This window comes from Narcine bancroftii, chromosome 2 (assembly GCF_036971445.1).
Source record: "Narcine bancroftii isolate sNarBan1 chromosome 2, sNarBan1.hap1, whole genome shotgun sequence".
Classification (NCBI taxonomy): Eukaryota; Metazoa; Chordata; class Chondrichthyes; order Torpediniformes; family Narcinidae; genus Narcine; species Narcine bancroftii.
The window spans coordinates 8,761,488-8,773,907 of NC_091470.1; the positions used below are offsets into that span (position 1 = coordinate 8,761,488).

At 55.0% G+C, this 12,420-nt stretch overlaps 1 protein-coding gene across 7 annotated transcripts in view; it reads right to left on the minus strand.

The window, feature by feature from the left end:
• Positions 1–3,937, minus strand: part of jag2b (jagged canonical Notch ligand 2b) — a 229,531-nt gene extending 225,594 nt beyond the window's left edge. For 5 of the 7 annotated variants that reach the window (XM_069915743.1, XM_069915746.1, XM_069915742.1 and 2 more), the window contains exons 1-2: positions 3,411–3,937; positions 3,002–3,301 (exon numbers count right to left, since the gene is read on the minus strand). In XM_069915743.1, the coding sequence (XP_069771844.1) occupies positions 3,002–3,301; positions 3,411–3,467 (357 nt within the window). In that variant the 5' untranslated portion in view covers positions 3,468–3,937. The remainder of the gene's footprint in view (positions 1–3,001; positions 3,302–3,410) is intronic. The other 2 variants (XM_069915747.1, XM_069915745.1) reach the window with 1 other exon arrangement.
• Positions 3,938–12,420: the final 8,483 nt, after the last annotated feature.

The window sequence follows — 12,420 nt, forward strand, 5'->3', positions numbered from 1 at the left end:
ATGGGCAATTTTTAACATGGAAAGCAGTGGCAAGATGGAGCAAGTGCCAGAGAAAACAATAGAGGAGGGTTCAATTTTGAATGACATTTAGAGAGGTACATAGAGAGAAAAGGGAAAGAGGTATATGGGCCCTACATGGGCAAATGGGACTAAGTCAGGTAGAAAACTTGGCTAGCAGGAACAAAGTTGAGCCAAAGAGCCTATTTCAGTGCTCTGTGACTCACTGCTCAGACCATTCTAATTAATCTCTGCTCCTCCCAGATATTCTTTGTCAAGTACGACCAAGACATTCCAGTATTTTCCACAGGTTCAAGCTTACTTCCATAGCTTTTTTTAATAAAAAGGATGATGTCTGCATTGCATATCATACAGTCTAAAATTAAACATGAGCTTTCTGAACTTATCTTGCCATCTGCAAAGATTAGTGGAGATAAACTGAGATAGCTTCTTCAAATCACCTGTTGACCAGATACTGTATCATTCTTTCCAGCTAAATCCTTCCTTCCTTCACTCCTCCTCCAGAACTCCTTGCCCCCATCATCCACATTCTCTTCACACCAAGCCACCATCCACAACCTCAGATCCTCACCAGTCACCTCACACCATAAAGCCTGGCAAACGCTAGCTAAGAAACGTCTGGGAGAGGCACACCATCGATTTAAAAGGGGAGAATATACACAGCAATCTCAGCATGTTTCAATCCTTGATCTCTAAGCCATCCCCACTCATCACCCCCACCTTCAGTTCTCTTCCTCACCTTTGATAGCCTTCCCTCCCTCCCTCTCTGGCCCTCTCATCTACCTCCGAACCCAGGTCTCTCCCTTACCCTGCAACTCTGACAATCCCCTCTCCCATCCCCCCTCCTATCCCCATACCCCCACTTCCTCCCCTTCAACCCCATCCCCCCTCCTATCCCCATACCCCCACTTCCTCCCCTTCAACCCCATCCCCCCTCCTATCCCCATACCCCCACTTCCTCCCCTTCAAGCCCATCCCCACTCCTTCCTGTCCACTATCTGTGCCCCCCCGCCTCTTCTCTTTCCCGTCCCCCCGCCTCTTCTCTTTCCCGTCCCCCCGCCTCTTCTCTTTCCCGTCCCCCCGCCTCTTCTCTTTCCCGTCCCCCCGCCTCTTCTCTTTCCCGTCCCCCCGCCTCTTCTCTTTCCCGTCCCCCCGCCTCTTCTCTTTCCCGTCCCCCCGCCTCTTCTCTTTCCCGTCCCCCCGCCTCTTCTCTTTCCCGTCCCCCCGCCTCTTCTCTTTCCCGTCCCCCCGCCTCTTCTCTTTCCCGTCCCCCCGCCTCTTCTCTTTCCCGTCCCCCCGCCTCTTCTCTTTCCCGTCCCCCCGCCTCTTCTCTTTCCCGTCCCCCCGCCTCTTCTCTTTCCCGTCCCCCCGCCTCTTCTCTTTCCCGTCCCCCCGCCTCTTCTCTTTCCCGTCCCCCCGCCTCTTCTCTTTCCCGTCCCCCCGCCTCTTCTCTTTCCCGTCCCCCCGCCTCTTCTCTTTCCCGTCCCCCCGCCTCTTCTCTTTCCCGTCCCCCGCCTCTTCTCTTTCCCGTCCCCCCGCCTCTTCTCTTTCCCGTCCCCCGCCTCTTCTCTTTCCCGTCCCCCCGCCTCTTCTCTTTCCCGTCCCCCCGCCTCTTCTCTTTCCCGTCCCCCCGCCTCTTCTCTTTCCCGTCCCCCCGCCTCTTCTCTTTCCCGTCCCCCCGCCTCTTCTCTTTCCCGTCCCCCCGCCTCTTCTCTTTCCCGTCCCCCCGCCTCTTCTCTTTCCCGTCCCCCCGCCTCTTCTCTTTCCCGTCCCCCCGCCTCTTCTCTTTCCCGTCCCCCCGCCTCTCCCTCCCGTCCCCCCGCCTCTCCCTCCTGCCCCCCGCCTCTCCCTCCTGCCCCCCGCCTCTCCCTCCTGCCCCCCGCCTCTCCCTCCTGCCCCTCGCCTCTCCCTCCTGCCCCTCGCCTCTCCCTCCTGCCCCCCGCCTCTCCCTCCTGCTGCTCATTTCAGGCGCTGGCGGAGCCTGCTGCTGCGGGGCATTCAGGTGGGGCCGGATTACCATCTCCCCCCATGCCCATTCCATGTGGGGTGGGGAGATGGGGTGAGAGGCGTAGAGGGGGTGGGTTGGGGTAGAGAGGGGAAAGGGAGGCAGGTGGGGGAGAGGGGGGAGTGAGAGAGGGCGAGAGATGGAGGCAAGAAAGGATGGAGGGTGGGAGAGAGGAAGGGAGTGGGGAGAACTGCCAACTCTCCTTTCCTTTCTCCCTCAGGTCTCCCTTCCTCTCTCCTCTCCACTCCACTCCACCACCCGCCCCCCCATCCCACCTGACTGTCCACCACCTTTCCCCAGTCTCTTCCTCTCTTCTACCCTCCATCTCTCGGCTTCTTCTCTTCCACCCTCCATCTCTCGGCTTCCTCTCTCACTCCCCCATCCACCTCGCTCACTCACTCACCTCCCTCCCCCCGCCCAGGGCACCCGTCTCCCCCCGCCCTCTGCAAGTGCAGGGTAGCACTGATGCAGGACCCTGCTGCCAGCACCCGCTCCAGCGACAAACTCCCGCTATTTTGTAACCGCTGTTGCCCCTCCACTGGGTGCTGCGCAGACCCCAGACACGGGCCACCTGATTCAAGGCGTCCTGACACCCAGGATTTCTTTTTCATTCCTGCAACCTGCGCAACTTTTCCCCCTCCCCTCACTTTGCAGAAGCAATGGTTTGACTGAAGTCCTTCAAAGGCATCATTCAACTGGCCTTCCCGGGGCAGGGAAGAGCAGGTTTCACGATGCCTTGAGAGTCAAACCCCCAGTTTTGCTTTGAAAGCGCCCCCCCCCCTCCGTTGCCAACCCTTGCCCCCCCCCCCCCCAACCACCCCCAGCAGAACGGACGGCAGGGTGACGGAGCCAACTTTCAGAGAGAGGAAACCCGTGGGCGAGTCAGGCGGTCTTCGCCCAAGGGGAAGGGGAGGTGGGCTCCGAGCTTGGGGGATTCTCCCACACGGAGCCTGCAGATGAAATGCAAAGGCCACTCACCGGCCAGGCGAACTGGAAGGGGATGAGGACTTTGGCGAGGGAGCTTGTGCCCGGCAGGGAGAAAGTGTTGCCCCCCAGCACCGGGCTCCACGCGCTGCCGAAAGTGCAGTCCCCGGTGGCGGCGACGCGGACCTGATACTCCTTCAGGCAGACTCGGAAAAAGGTGTCACACTCGTCCTTGGTGCATCTGCGATCCAGGGAGTTCCTGCGGCCGTCGCAACAGAGCCCGCTCTCCAACTCGCCGTTCACGTTCTGCACCGACTTCAACCTCAGCTCGAAATAGCCCTTTGCCAACGAAACCTGCAGTCCAAAGCAAGACATTATTGGGAAGCGGCTGTGCAGCGAGGGGGGGGGGGGGGGGGGGGGGGGGGGGCAAAGGCGAGCTCATGTGCCTTCTTTCCGTGCCTACCTGAATCAAGAAAGTTGACAACACGATACAGGGATAGATCCCGTTCAGATGCAGCATGCCTTCGCTCTTGGGGCTGCAAGCTTCAAGGTAAAGCCCCCAGACCGTGCCGGGAGGATGACTCGCCTCTCCTGCAGCTGCGCTTTATTCCCCTGCCTCCTGCCCACCTATTTGTTGAGGCTGTGTGTGTGTGTGAACTGGCTCGGTGAGCTCTGCCTCGGCACTGGAAGGGGTGGGACCTTCGCTCGGCTCTCTGTACTGCGGGGAGGGTGCAGATGCCACGCCGCCTCGGGATAGGAGGGAGGGCGGGAGAGGGGCGGCGGCGGGGGGGGGGGGGCTCAGCACCGCCTCGTCGGGACGGCACCGGGGTATTCAGCACCAGTTCCCCCCACCCGCCCCAGAACCTGGCTCGGATCTGCACTGGCGGGCTCGGCTCAGCTCAGCACGAGTCTGCGCGAGTGGCCACGGCTCAGCTCAGCACGGGTCTGCGCGAGTGGCCACGGCTCAGCTCAGCACGGGTCTGCGCGAGTGGCCACGGCTCAGCTCAGCACGGGTCTGCGCGAGTGGCCACGGCTCAGCTCAGCACGGGTCTGCGCGAGTGGCCACGGCTCAGCTCAGCACGGGTCTGCGCGAGTGGCCACGGCTCAGCTCAGCACGGGTCTGCGCGAGTGGCCACGGCTCAGCTCAGCACGGGTCTGCGCGAGTGGCCACGGCTCAGCTCAGCACGGGTCTGCGCGAGTGGCCACGGCTCAGCTCAGCACGGGTCTGCGCGAGTGGCCACGGCTCAGCTCAGCACGGGTCTGCGCGAGTGGCCACGGCTCAGCTCAGCACGGGTCTGCGCGAGTGGCCACGGCTCAGCTCAGCACGGGTCTGCGCGAGTGGCCACGGCTCAGCTCAGCACGGGTCTGCGCGAGTGGCCACGGCTCAGCTCAGCACGGGTCTGCGCGAGTGGCCACGGCTCAGCTCAGCACGGGTCTGCGCGAGTGGCCACGGCTCAGCTCAGCACGGGTCTGCGCGAGTGGCCACGGCTCAGCTCAGCACGGGTCTGCGCGAGTGGCCACGGCTCAGCTCAGCACGGGTCTGCGCGAGTGGCCACGGCTCAGCTCAGCACGGGTCTGCGCGAGTGGCCACGGCTCAGCTCAGCACGGGTCTGCGCGAGTGGCCACGGCTCAGCTCAGCACGGGTCTGCGCGAGTGGCCACGGCTCAGCTCAGCACGGGTCTGCGCGAGTGGGCACGGCTCAGCTCAGCACGGGTCTGCGCGAGTGGCCACGGCTCAGCTCAGCACGGGTCTGCGCGAGTGGGCTCGGCTCAGCTCAGCACGGGTCTGCGCGAGTGGCCACGGCTCAGCTCAGCACGGGTCTGCGCGAGTGGCCACGGCTCAGCTCAGCACGGGTCTGCGCAAGTGGGCACGGCTCACTACTGCTGGGTACGGCTCAACTCAGACCTGCACTGGCAGGCACGGCTCAGCTCAGCACAGGTCTGCGCTAGTGGGCACAGCTCAGTACTGCTGGGTACGGCTCAGCTCGGATCTGTACTGGCGGGCACGGCTCTGTTCAGCCCAGGTCTGTGCTAGTGGGCACAGCTCAGAACTGCTGAGTACGGCTCATCTCGGATCTGCACTGGCGGGCATGGCTCAGCTCAGCACAGGTCTGCGTGAGTGGGCACAGCTCGGATCTGCACCGACAGGCATGGCTCAGTACTGCTGGGTACAGCTCAGTTCAGGTCTGCGCTGTCGGGCACAGCTCAACTCAGCACAGGTCTGTGCTAGTGGGCACAGCTCAGTACTGCTGGGTACGGCTCAGCTCCATTCGGGTCTGCGCTGGTGGGCACGGCTCAGCACAGTTCTGGATGGCCTGGGATGGCACAGGCTCTGAAGCTGGGTTAAACTGGCACAGTTTAACTTTGATTACTGCTGCCCAACTGTGATAATGGAGGACAGGGAGGAATAAAACTGGTTGGGGTCTGATGAGCAGGCTCGGTACAAATGTACGGCAGCCAGCATAGCTTGGCACGGCTCAGCATGGGCCTGCAGCAGAAGGCACAGCTCAACACTAGTATGTGCTGGCAGGCACAGCTCAGCATTGGCGGGCACGGCTCAATACAACTATGCTGGTGGGCACAGCTTGGCACAGGTCTGTGCTGGCAGGCACAGCTCAGCACTGGCAGGCACAGCTCAGCACAGTCCTGCACTGGGGGACACTAAGCGGTTCTGTGCTGGCAGGCATGGCTCAGCACTGGTGAGCACAGTTCAGTACAGTCTGCACTGGTGGGTACGGTTCGGCACTGGCAGGAATGGATGTACAGTCTGCACTGGTGGACATGGATCTGCACTGGCAGGCACGGTTCAGCACAGTACAGCGCTGGAGGACACATTTCAGCGCTGGCAGACACAGGTTGTCACTGGTGGGCATGGTTCAGCACCATTTGGCACTGGTGGGCATGGCCTGCTCTGGCAGGCTCCGTTCAGCGCTGGTGGGCACAGTTCAGCACAGTTTGCTGCTGGTGGGCACAGTTCAGCACAGTCTACACTAGCAGGCACGGTTCAGCGCTGGAGGATACAGTTCAGCGCTGGCAGACACAGGATGGTACTGGTGGGCATGGTTCAACACAGTTTGTCGCTGGTGGGCACGGTTCAGCACAGTCTACACTAGTAGGCACGGTTCAGCGCTGGAGGATACAGATCAGCGCGGGCACGGTTCGGCACTGGTGGGCACGGTTCGGCGCTGGTGGGCACGGTTCGGCGCTGGTGGGCACGGTTCGGCACTGGTGGGCACGGTTTGGCACCATTCGGCGCTGGTGGGCACGGTTCGGCGCTGGTGGGCACCGTTCAGCGCTGGTGGGCACGGTTCGGCACCATTCGGCGCTGGTGGGCACGGTTCGGCGCTGGTGGGCACGGTTCGGCGCTGGTGGGCACGGTTCGGCGCTGGTGGGCACGGTTCGGGTCAGTCCACTTTCTGATTAAGCCGCCTGGGGTCGAGCCGCGCGGCTGTGAGGGACCGGGCTGGCGCGGCTCCGCGCGCATGTGACGTGACGGTGACGTGAGTGTCCCGCGCGCCGCTCCACCCAACCCTCGCGTTCCGTTCCCGCGCGCCTCTGCCGCCAGTCCCCGGCCGTCCAGCGCGCGGGAGGCGGGAGAGAGGGAATTGTGACACCGCAGCGCGAGCCCCGCCTGTCCAATCCCGAGCCAATCGCAAGACGGCCCACCTCCTCACCGCAAGAGTCAATCACCGCCCCCTCTGGACCAATCGTGGCGGTGCATCTCTGCGCATGCGCACATCTGCATTCAGGCTCAAGGTAGCCCTGCATTGAATGAACTTGTGGGCATGAAACAACCCTTTGGAAGTTGGTCTGGCACTTAATGTGCTATCACTCATGCAGTGTCCCCAGTGCAGCACTGTCCCTGATGCAAGGCCTCAGTGCTGTCCCCTGTTCAGTGTCTCCGGTGCAACGCCTGGCAGTCAGAGCTGGCAGAGTTGCGTGCAATGCCTGGGCTGAGAGTGTGTGAAGCCTCTTTCATTCAGTGGGAATGGCCAATGCACCACAAAGCCAGGAAATGGGCAAGGACTGGCTGCAGGGCTTTGAAAACACTGTAGCCGCGTGCTCTTCAATGGCCATGATTAGCCTGTTCCTGGTATTGATAACTACAGGGCAGGCACTTCCCCGAAACTTTATTATTTTTCTGTTTTTCCTCAAGGGAGATTATTCACTGGGCAGAACTGATGGTAACCAAGGTCCTCAAACAATGAATAAGGACCATTTTTGCAGTCTACATTGTCAACAAACAGAAAAATGAACAAAAGGCCAAATGCAGGCAAATAGGACCAGCTGTGACATCAGAAACCCTGACAAATTTCTACAGAGGTGAGGTGGAAAGTGTGCTGACGAGCTGCATCACGGTCTGGTACGGGGACTCCAACACCCCTAAGCATAAAGCCCTCCAAAAGATGGTGGACACAGCCCAGGACATCACAGGCAAAACCCTCCCCACCATCGAGAACATCTACAGGGAACACTGCCGTCGGAGAGCAGAAACAATCATCAAGGATCCACACCACCCAAAACATGCTCTGTTCTCGCTGCTGCTATCAGGAAAGACGTCTAGGTACCACAGGACTGGCACCAGCAGGTTCAGGAACAGCTGCTACCCCTCCAACCATCAGACTCCTCAACGACAGACTCTATCTTAAAAAGCCCAATTCACACTGGCACGTTAACCCAGTAATTAACAGCAATCTACTGGTTAACGCGCCAGTGTGAACGCTCATGAACTGGCATGCAGGTGTCAGATCGCCCTGGGGATGAACCTCCTAGGTAGAGTGTATCATCACTGATTCATTTTGAATCAATGAAATGGTTAGTCCAATGTGAAAAGGACAGGGGGTATGCAGGATGTCACCGCTGGGATGCTGGGTGGTGAATGTGGGTGACCCTTTTCACATTGGCCAACCGGTAAATTGGTGGTTCTACAAACTGGTTCAAAATAGCATTTTTTTCCATTCACACTTGCCCAATGTTAACCGGTTCTCTGCGCCCTTTTACCCTCACTGCCCAGCATCTCAGACCAAAGGGGCGCCTATCCACCAGCGATGATGAGCTGCATATCCCCTGCCCCTTTCACACTGGGCGAACCAGTATGCAGATTCAGAACAAATTGGTAATGATACACCCTCCCTGGGCAGTTCATGCTCGGGGTGATCTGACGCCTGCGTACTGGTTCATGAGCGTTCACACTGGCATGTTAACTGGTAGATTGGCGATTAATTACTGGGATAAAGCGCCAGTATAGATGAGGCTTCAGATCCAGTGTGAACGTCAAAAACGCTATTTCGAACCAGTTCATTGAACCGCCAATTTACCGGTTAGCCAATGTGAAAAGGGCTGGAGCCTTGAGCTTTTGCACTTAATAATTTCTTTAATTCACTATGTGCAACATAGTTGGACTGTTTACAGTTCTTTATTTGTTTACATGTGTACTTTGTGTACAGTTTTGTTTTTCTGCGGACTACCAGTAAGTGGTAATTCTGCCTCACCCACAGGAAAAGAATCTCAGGCTAGTAGGTGATATCATGAATTTACTCTGACAATAAATCTGAAATCTGAGCTCCGACAAGCAACGTGACAACATGGGTGAGTCGGATTGAACAGTATGTTTCCATGTTCTCTGATTCCATAATATGGCAGCCATACCTCCACTGTATTGTAATGGACAGCATCTATAGCAGCCACTTTCAATGGGGGCCATATGGCCTCCCCCTTGCGACCATAGCACATTTGGGGGCAGGGGCATGGACTGAAATCATAAAATATTTATCACGTAGTCAGTAGGAGAGAAGTATGGAAGAAACCAACTAAACTTGACTGCTTCACAGGGAAGGGGGCCCCATAAACTTCAACCAGAGTCAAGGCCAAAAGAAAGTTAAGAATTGCTGGTCTAAAGCACTTTAGAGCAATAAGACATTGTGAGGCCAAATTTGGAGCATTGTGTGCAGTTTGTGTCGCCTGACGACAGGAAAGGAATAAATCACAAAATTCTGTAAATCTCATCGTTGAAGTTAAAAAACATAAAATGCTGGAGAAACTCAGCTGGTCAAACCTTTTCCCAATCTGTTGCCACTGTTATTCTGTGAGCCCCACTGTTCCTCATCCGCTACTCAACTTTTTCCCACTGTTCCCACCAATCCCAACGTTCTCCCAGCAGTTTACAACCTGTTCCCCACTCTTCTCCATCTGTTCTGCTGCTGTTCCCGAACCGTCCCATCATGTTTCTAGCTCTTCATGCATTGTTCCCCATTTTTTCCAATGTTCCCCACTGATTCACATCTGCTCTCCACTGTTCCACATTGTTCCTCGCTTACTTTTCTGCACTCTTCCCCATATGTTCCGCAAAGTTGCCATTTTGTCCTAATGCTCACCACTGTCCCCCATCTGTTCTGCACTCTTTCCCAACCTTAGAAATTTTCCCACTCTTCCCTATCAGTTCCCTACTGTTCCACAAATGTTCCCCACTGTTCCCCACAGTTGAACACCTGTTCTCCACTGTTCCACAACAGTTCCCCACCAATCCCAACTGTTTCCCAGCAGTTTTACACCTGTTTCCCACTGTTCCCCATCTATTACCCAATGTTCTACCCAGTGTTTCCCACCATTTATTCACTGTTCCCGACAGATTACCACAGTACCACATCAGATCATCATTTGTTCGAAACTGTCTCCCACTGTCCCTTACCTTTTCCCCATCTGCTCCCCACTGTTCCCTACCTGTTCGACACGTCTCACAGTACTTCGACACAATTTATCCACTGTTTCCCGCTGATACCTACAGTTCCACACTGTACCCCATCTGTTCACCACTATTTCCCACTGTTACACACCTGTTCCTCACTGTTTGACAGCAGTCCCCCACTGTTCCTTACAGTTGTTCACTGTTCCCCATCAATCTCACACTTTCTAGGAAGTTTCCCAATTGTTACCCACGCTTGCCCACTCTTCCCCATCGTTCTTCACTGTTCCGCAACTCTTCGCCATATATTTCCCAGCAGTTCTCCACCATTTTTGCACTGTTCCCCACTGATCCCCACAGTTCCCCATCTATTCTAAATTGTTTCCCACTCTCTCACCTTTTCCCCACTGTTCACCACCACATCGACAGCACCAGTTCCCCACTTTTCACCACTCTTCTCCCATTCTCTGCTCTTCACCATCTGTTCCACACTCCTCCCCCTGCTCCCCACTGTTCCCCACTGTTCACAATTTATACCACTGTTCCCACTGTTTCAAACCTATTCCCCACTGTTCCACAACTTTTCCCCATCTGTTCTAAATGGTTTCCCACAGTCCCTCATCTGTTCCTGTGCGCCCCGCTGTTCCACATTTTTCCTACTGTTCCACGTCTGTTCTCCACTGTTCTTCACCTGCTCTTCAACTTTCTCCCACTGTTCCCACCAATCCCAACTTTCTTCCAGCAGTTTCCCACCTGTAATACACGTTTCCCCAATGTTTCATATGAGTTTCCCATCTGTTTCCCCGCTTACGTTTTGCCCCCTCTGTCCTGTGTATTCCCCACACTTTTCCATCCGTTCCCCGTTCCTCATTGTCCAACCCTGTTCCCCAATATTCCCCTGAACCCCATTTTACTGCCTTTTTTTTCCAACGGTTTCACACTGTTCCCTTCTTTTCCCAACTTTTGATCTGTTCCCCACTGTTCCACAGCTTTTCTCCACTGTTCTCCATCGTTCTTCCCTGTTACCCAAATGTTCGATACACATAACCATATAACCACTTACAGCACAGAACAGGCCAGTTCGGCCCTACTAGTCCATGCCGTAGCAAATCCCCACCCTCCTAGTCCCACTGACCAGCACCCGGTCCATACCCCTCTAGTACCCTCCTATCCATGTTATGATCCAGTCTTTCCTTAAATCTAACCAATGATCCCGCCTCGACTACATCTGCCGGAAGCTCATTCCACATCCCCACAACTCTCTGTGTGAAGAAATTTCCCCTCATGTTCCCCTCATAATTTTCCCCCTTCAATCTTAAACCATGTCCTCTAGTTTGAATCTCCCCCTTTCTTAATTGAAAAAGCCTATCCACATTTACACTGTCTGTCCCTTTTAAAATCTTAAAAACCTCTATCAAGTCCCCTCTCAATCTTCTACGCTCCAGAGAAAAAAGCCCCAGTCTGCACAACCTATCCCTGTAACTCTGACCCTGAAATCCTGTCAACATTCTCGTGAACCTTCTCTGCACTCTCTCTGTTTTGTTTATATCTTTCCTATAATTTGGTGACCAAAACTGTACACAGTACTCCAAATTTGGCCTCTCCAATGCCTTGTACAATTTCATCATAACCTCCCTACTCTTGAATTCAATACTCCGATTTATGAAGGCCAACATTCCAAATGCCTTCTTCACCGCACCATCTACCTGAGTATCAGCCTTGAGGGTACTATTTACCACAACTCCTAAATCCCTTTGTTGCTCTGCACTCCTCAATTGTCTACCATTCAATGTACATGACCTATTTAAATTTGCCTTTCCAAAATGTAGCACCTCACATTTATCTCTATTAAATTCCATCAGCCATTTCTCAGCCTACACCTCCAGCCTTCCTAAATCACATTTTAATCTACGGTAATCTACCTCACTGTCCACAACACCACCAATCTTTGTTTATTCCGCAAACTTGCTTATCCAATTCTCCACCCCTACATCTAGATCGTTAATATATATAACAAATAATAGTGGACCCAGGACTGCAATGGAGGGAGTGCAGAGGCGATTCTACAGGCTGATACCTGGAATGGCAGGAATGACTTATGAGGAAAGATTGCGCAAATTGGGATTGTACTCCCTGGAGTTTAGAAGATTGAGAGGGGATCTCATAGAGACATATGAAATTCTGGCAGGACTGGACAGAGTGGATGCAGATGGGATGTTTCCAATGATGGGAAAATCCAAAATCCGGGGCCATGGTTTGAGGATAATAGGCAAACCATTTAGGACCGAGATGAGGAGGAATTTCTATACCCAGAGGGTGGTGAATCTGTGGAATTCATTGCCACAGAGGGCAGTGGAGGCAGGTTCATTAAATATATTTAAGAGGGAATTAGATATATTTCTTCAGTATAAGGGTATTAAAGGTTACTTAGAGAAGGCGGGGATGGGGTACTGAACTTTAAGTTCAGCCATGATCTCGTTGAATGGCGGAGCAGGCTCGAAGGGTCGAATGACCTACTCCTGCTCCTATCTTCTTCTTCTATGTTTCAAACAGTGTTCTTTATGTAGCAAAGATAAAGATACAGAACCAATGTTTCAGGCTTGAGCCCTTCATCAAAGAGTGAGAAAATTCCAATCCCTTTGTACCTCTATCCCCCGCACAGAAGATCTAAAAACATTTTACTTCTTCCTGGACCAGAGACCCGACCAGTCACCTTCTACCACCAGCCTCCTCTGCCTGGCAGAACATGTCCTCACCCTCAACAACTTCTTCAACTCATCCCATTTCCTCCA